The 7494-nt window shown below is 40.7% G+C and overlaps 1 protein-coding gene across 1 annotated transcript; it reads left to right on the plus strand.

Moving 5' to 3' along the window:
* Positions 1-2391: 2391 nt before the first annotated feature.
* Positions 2392-7494, plus strand: LOC146688250 (kelch-like protein 40a). Its single transcript, XM_085437858.1, has 6 exons — positions 2392-3626; positions 3773-3933; positions 4227-4334; positions 4762-4947; positions 5202-5351; positions 7004-7494. The coding sequence occupies exons 1-6, from the start codon at positions 2505-2507 to the stop codon at positions 7113-7115; spliced, it is 1839 nt and encodes a 612-aa protein (XP_085293984.1). The 5' UTR covers positions 2392-2504; the 3' UTR covers positions 7116-7494.

The raw sequence follows: 7494 nt of genomic DNA on the forward strand, positions 1-7494 counted from the left end.
AAAAACATCCAATGTTTGCTAAACTTTTCTTTTGGCCTGTCCGACAGTGTAGCAGTTGTTGTCTGAAGGCCAAAAAATGCCACACAGATTTACTTTCCCACGTGGACCATTACTGTATTTGCTATAATGGTCCACTTGATAGTTATATTTCATTAGAATTTTATCAGGATTTTTAATTTTGAGTTATTATAATGACAATGGACAAGACTGAACAGAAAAGAAAACAAAGAAAGAGAAGTTGGGAAGAAAGAAAGAGGGAGAGAAAGGGACAGAGAAAAAAAACACATCAACAACAGAAGTGGGACAAAACCACCTCTTTGCCAACAGGCTACACTACATGTCAGGATGGTTAAAACATACCCTTTTAGAAAAGCCCGGGCCAAATTAAGTAATTCACTTGTATTTGTTGATGAGTGTTCCTTTTATGAAACCAGTCTGGCCAGGCCGTATTATGAGGTGGGTTATCTTTTCTAATCTTTTAGAGTTTTGTGACGTCAGTAACCAATACAGTGTGACACCCAAAAAGCATTGTTGGCTTCATGTTGAGATTTACTGGCACAGAGCACAGAGAATTATTTAACACGATTACCTAAACTTTTGTTATTTTTTTTAAAGCTGCTGGCAACCCAAAACGTCCGCTATGCTGAAGCTTTATGCAGCTACAATGTGTCGTCTTAGTTTATTTGTATAGTGACAAAAAAAGAAGAAGCTTGGCAAAGAATAAGGCTATGTGAGATTTTAAACTTTGAACTGTTTTGAGTTTGAGGTTCATAAATCAGACGCTGAGGCTATAGTGGTGTAAACCTTTATATGGCCCGCGCATGTCAAACCTCTTTTATCTTGTGGGCCCAGAGAGCGCACTTTGAGCTTGGACCAGTGAAACTCCCCTTTCTATCATTCAATTACACGTTTATTCCCTGGGAAGGATTAATGTGAGGGGAAAAGGTGCATTTACGACAGTATTTCTTAGTTTTTCAACATGATAAATGGATTATATTACATAAAAGTTTAGGTTTCATTGCCTAGACAAATGTTTTAGTGCATATCTGTATGGTAGGTGGTGAAAAACAGGAATCTTGTTTTTGTATGGTATGGGCCGTCATGTGGGAGGTCTTTAACAATAAGAAAAACTGTAAAAGCTGTGAAATTATAGATAAAACTTTTATATCCTCCTTCACATTTTCCAAAGCCTTTCAGACCGTAGTCTTTGCTGGGCTGATTCTGGTACCCGGGGCTTTTGTTAGACATCCCTGATCATGACTTTTAATTCTATACCAGGGTTAGGCCACTCCAGGCCTCGAGGCCCGGTGTCCTGCAGATTTGAAATCTCACCATGGGTAAACACACCTGAATCAGATGATTAGTTCATTATCAGGCCTCTGGAGAACTTCAAGAGATGTTGAGGAGGTCATTTAGCCATTTGAATCAGCTGTATTGGATCAAGGACACATCTAAAACCCGCAGGACACCGACATTCGAGGCCTGGAGTTGCCCACCCCTGTTCTATACCTTCTACATATATGTGATGCACTGGTCACATTTTTCAGACTCGCTTTCAACCACTAGATGCCAGTACTGTTTGTCACTTAGCATACATTGTTGTTGCAAATCACTTAATGTTGGCACATGTATACATACATACATATGGAATAAGTAAAATGTGGGATATCACATAATAATAATAATCCTCATTTATACCAGATGTATAAAATATTAAAACTTTTGCTTGTTTTTTGTAATTGTGGCTGAAACAGTTTGAAAAATATTTTAATCACAATGGAACTAACCCCGGCACTGTTTTTATACACCAACTGTGAAGATTTCAGTTGAAGGAGCAACTACAGACTGATGATCTGGAAGGGATCTGTCAGAGCTAGAATTAGGAAAACACAGTACAGGTATTACGATAAAAAAGAGAACACAAAGCAGTTGACCCACAGTCCATCAAAGCCTCATCAGGCGAGTCATATTAATTTTTTAAACTAACAAATATTAAAACTTCGGATATTTCCTCCCTCTGTATATATTTGTTTTATGATATGAGTCGGCACTACTCATATACTCCTATACCTCTATTAATATACTTACAATATGATAAACTGACTCTGTGTGAGGCCAGTGTGATCACAAATTAAATCAATATTTGATTACGTGTGTGTGAAAGTGTCGCTGTGATCAGACCCAGCGAAGCTGCTCGATGAGTTGTTCTTCTGGATTTAACAGCCCCGGTCATTCAGCTGTTTGTGGGGGTCTGTGTGGTGCAGCAGAGGATAGGTCCCCCTGTCCACCAAGTTGGATGCCTCAGCTTTGTGAGGGTCCTGTCTATAAATACCCCTGACTTGCGTAGTGGCTGACAGCCACAGACAGCTGCAGCCACAAGCCATCCAACTACACGAGACTATTCAGGGCAAACTGAGCCACCCTGTGCACTGAAAGTCCCGCTCTGTTGTGGGGAGAGTGTAGGGAGCCCACGAAACCCAACCCGCACACGGCAACAGAACAAAATGTCTGCCATGACTATAGATCCAGTGGCGCAACCTCGGATGTACCAGCAGACCTTGCTTCAGGATGGACTGTGTGACCTCTTAGAAAATGACAGATTTGTGGATTGTGTCCTCAAAATCCAGGACAAGGAGTTCCCCTGCCACCGCTTGGTTCTGGCAGCTAGCAGCCCCTTCTTCAAGGCTATGTTCCTGTCTGACTTGGAGGAGAGCAAGAAGAAGGAGGTTGTCCTCAAGAATGTGGAGCCTGGGGTTATGGAGATGATCCTGCGGTACTTGTATACATCTGACATTAATCTGACAGAACAGAATGTTCAAGATATATTCATGGTCGCCAACATGTACCAGATCCCCTCCATCTTCTCTGTGTGTGTGTCCTATCTCCAAGAAAAGTTGGTGCTCGGGAATTGCTTGGCTATCTTCAGACTGGGGCTGCTTCTGGATAGTCCCAAGCTTGCTCTTGCCGCGAGAGACTTCATCTGCGAGCGCTATCAGGTTGTTGTCAGGGACCAAGACTTTCTGCAGCTAGCTCCCAGCGAGGTGGCCATCATCATCACCTCAGACGCCCTTAATGTTGAGCGGGAGGAGCAGGTGTTTGAATCCCTGATGGACTGGGTCAAGCATGACGAGACCAATCGGGTCAAAGATCTGCCCGAACTGTTGCACTGTGTTCGCTTCAGACTCATGCCTTTGGATTACTTCAAAGAAAAAGTGGAGCGTCACCAGTACATCTGCTTCAGCCAGGACATCAAGAAGGAGCTGGATCTCGTCAGGGACGCTCACAGAGGGCGGCTCCCTAAGCCGAAGAAGCCTGCAACAGATGGGGCAAAGGGGGGTGAAGGCAGTGAGGATGAGGAAGATGATGAGGACGGTTACCTGCCAGGCATACTCAACAACAATCCTCGTTTTGGGATGTTTGAAATGGACCTCATACTTATGATCAGCGACACAGGGACTGTGGCCTACGACCCGGCAGGAAACGAGTGCTTTGTTGTGTCAGAATCCACTGAAATTCCCAAGAATCACTGCAGCCTGGTGACAAGAGAGAACCAAGTGTTTGTTGTGGGAGGACTTCTCTACAACGAAGAGGACAAAGATGAACCATTCAGCTCCTACTTCCTGCAGGTAGTGTGTAATCTATGAAAACCATTTGTAGCTCTTTACAACCTGAACTCTGACGATGGCTCCTTTTCAAATCTTAAGGTATTTTAAAAATATTTCTGGATTCTTTTGTATTTAATTCCTCTCACATCACTTTTATTTATCCCCAGTTTGACCCAGTCAGTTCAGACTGGTTAGGGATGCCTCCACAACCCAACCCACGCTGTCTGTTTGGCCTGACTGAAGCTGAAAACTCAATCTTTGTTGTTGGAGGAAAGGAACTGAAGGACGGCGAGCACGCACTGAGCTCAGTCATGATCTATGACAGACAGTAAGTTTAATATGCTCTAGTGTAATGGAAAATGCACATCTTATCTAAATTATGGCCATCTCTCTTGGAAATATAATTGCATACGATAGTAAATACGATTTGTTTAAACTTTGACCTTAAAATTCAAAATCATCAAGTCCGGAAATGTGTGTTTTCCTTATAAAAGGAACAAAACAGCAACTCCCAAGCCTCGTTTCTTCTTAGAATCACAGTTTGCATGAGTCACTCACTTTATCATCTGCAGAGTCTGTTCATGATGGTACATGTTCTTCTTCATTTGCACATCTGCACAGGTCTTTCAAATGGGGAGAATCTGATCCCCTGCCTTATGAGGTGTATGGCCATGGAACTGTATCACACAAAGGGCTCGTCTACGTCATTGGAGGAAAGTCTGAAAGCAGGTAAGTGCACTACAGGCTTTAAAAGCCCACATTTTTATGATAATGTCGGTAGGAAAAAAAAGAAAAATCATTATTAAACCTCATTCATCATCAGTCTCATAGTTTTATTTTATTATTATTTAATTATTTTGTGTTCTGCGGATTTTATAACTCAGTTTATAACTTTGGCTAAACAGAACTTTTAAAGTCTGCGGTGGCTGAGCACAATGTTTCATTTTGTTATTTTAATGGGGATCAGACCAAAAACCAACCAACTTAAAAAACAAATAAATAAACAGTCCTGGCTCCTGCAAAATCAAAAACATCAGAAATGAACAGGATTAGAACATATATGACGAAACTCATGCATGAACTCAAATAATCCGTTTAAAAAAGCATATTTTGTCTGTTTGTTTGCACATGCGTGTTTGCGCACGTGTGTGTGTAGGAAGTGCATGAGAAGAGTGTGTGTCTACAATCCCACTAAGTTTGAATGGAAGGACCTGGCCCCTCTGAAAACAGCCCGCTCTCTGTTTGGTATCGCCGTCCACAACGACCAGATCTTTGTGGTCACAGGAGTCACAGACTCAGGCCTCACCAGCTCTGTGGAGGTCTACGACATTGCCAGCAACAAGTGAGACAATGTTTTATTATATATATATATATGACTCGCTTTATTACATATATATAACCCGCTTTATCTACTCGTAACAAGGGGAAGCATCTGTCCGCATTAGTGAAATGACTCACTGAGCACAAACAAGAGATCATTAGATCATAAAACGCCACTCGTGGTACTGGTACGGGTGTCATTCAGTATTATTGAAGCTTGTTTAACACCATCACGTCCCCGTGTGTGTTTGTGTCCTTATTGTCCTGTTATTCCAGGTGGTCTGAGTTCACAGAGTTCCCTCAGGAGCGCAGTTCCCTTAATCTGATCTCAATGGGGGGGTTCCTGTACGCTGTGGGGGGCTTTGCCATGATGCCCAGTGAAACCAGTGAGGAGCCCGTCCCAACAGAGATGACTGACATTTGGAGGTGAGAGCCTACTAGACATAACAACTGAATGTAAGGTCACAGAAAAACAAAAAAGGAGGAAAATCACTTTATACACACAAATGATCATTTAGGTGATGAAGGGATTTTAGTGAGCGAATTTTATCCAACAGTAAAGTTTTATTCAGACTCCTTGTAAGAGTTTCAGAGTGAAAGACTGTCTTTAAAGTTTATAAAGTCTGCTGTTACAAAGGCTTATATTAAACATGTCCAAAGTATAAATAATGAAGTCATGTACAAACAATCCTTATGAGCCAAAGCTAGGGATTCGGGCTGCTCTAAACACTCAAATCCAATTGTTGGTGTTTTGTTTTTTCCTTTTCACTCTGCACGATGACGAGAGACGCACAGGCTGATCAGTTTCAATCAACCTGATTGGTTGTAAGCACAGAGGCCCCGCTGTCCTGCTGTTCAAAACCTCTGCTTAGGAGGGGCAGCTGATGTGAGACAGGGGAAAGGACACCAAAGGAGCTTGTTTTACATAGTGGATGAACTGACAGGCGACACCAAGGTTCACTATGGGATAAATAAGACCTATACAAATACAACAATTCTGAACAATGCAAAGTTAAAATACAAGAATAATATTCTGGAGTTGTAAATGAGCACAACAGATTTACGTTAAATTCTTATGGTAGTCTGAGAAGCCCGCTGCTGTTACAGGGTCCCAGTGCTCCTGTTTTTCTGTATTTTCAGTAGCATTAACAGACACTTCAGTTAATAGTAAAATGGACATTTCAGTTTATGTTACCATTAGCAGGCATTTCCTTTCGCTGTAACTCATTAAATTAACCTTTAAGCATGTCTTTAAGCATACATGTCTATGCAATTACAGCTTATCTGGTATTTGCTCAAAGATTCTTCATCTTGTTTATAATCTGTACTTATTACTAGGACATTTAATTGCTGGTACTTGTCGCCAAGTGCTTGCTCACAGGGGGTCGACTGATTGTTGAGGTTTTCTCTGTATCATTATAGAGTCTTTATAATATAAAGCACCTTAAGGTAACTGTTTTGATTTGGTGCTAAATGAACAAAACTGAATTGAAAGCAATTTTCATCCAACACTTCACAGTGAAGATTATTATTTTAGTGATGTAGGAGAAATCTAAACACACTCCATATTCATGGATTATTTTCCAGGGAATTTTGGTAAATTATAGCAAAGAAATTAATTTTACAATATTTGGACCATTTTATATGTTTTTAAACATTTCTTGAGGTAAGGTTTCAGCAACAAAGCACAATCTGAGCACATCAAATAAGAGCAGAATAGCAGGAAAATCACTGAATAATTAGTACCCTTCATTTATGTTAAAAATAAAAACATTTGACCTAAACTACAATTTTGACATGTTTTAAAGTTTTGCATCTAAAGCTGGAGGACTTGGACTTGCTAATGGTACATAGGCATTGATTAGGATCTTTTCAAAACATTTGTTGTGAGGTATAATAATGGCTGCTGTCTACAGTGCTGTTAATAATAGCTTCATTTGATACACAGCTGTCAGGAATTCCTTTTGTGCCTAATCATTCTGTCTAAATGAAAAATATTGAGATTGCATTGTTATTACTGTATGCTTTCCTAAGATGCTATGAGGGGAACTCAGCTGACTTATTTATCTTCTCTACAGACATGATGAGTCAGACAAGTGCTGGACTGGGATACTGCGTGAGATAAGCTACGCGGAGGGATCTACTATTCTTTCAGTGCGTCTCAACACTCTGCGACTCACCAAGTTATAACTGTACCAAACTGTTGGCGCCATGAGGTGAATCGTAACTTTAGCGCTGTGTTAAACGGATGCACTGATTAGCTGAGGGTCAGAGAATGTTTCAGGGTAAGGAGTGAACATGGTGCGCGGGGATGGAAAAGTGTTATGAAATAAGCATCAAAAGAGTTTTATCTCTCTTTTGCAGTAAGGGGAGACATATACATGCTGTAGCAGGACACGAGTTAGAACATCACACAAAAATGTATTTTCTAAAATGCTACAGTGTTCCTTTGTACATGTTTTTGTAATATCATTTCTTGATGTTTATTATCTGTAATGCTTCATTTTAATGGTAATAAAATATCAGATTGTTATCTTGCTTTCAGTGCATGAACAATGCTGGAGCCGTC

The sequence above is a fragment of the Copadichromis virginalis genome, linkage group LG18, assembly GCF_057382275.1.
Source record: "Copadichromis virginalis isolate Kocher_CV1m ecotype Utaka linkage group LG18, C_Virginalis_male_GT1.1, whole genome shotgun sequence".
Classification (NCBI taxonomy): Eukaryota; Metazoa; Chordata; class Actinopteri; order Cichliformes; family Cichlidae; genus Copadichromis; species Copadichromis virginalis.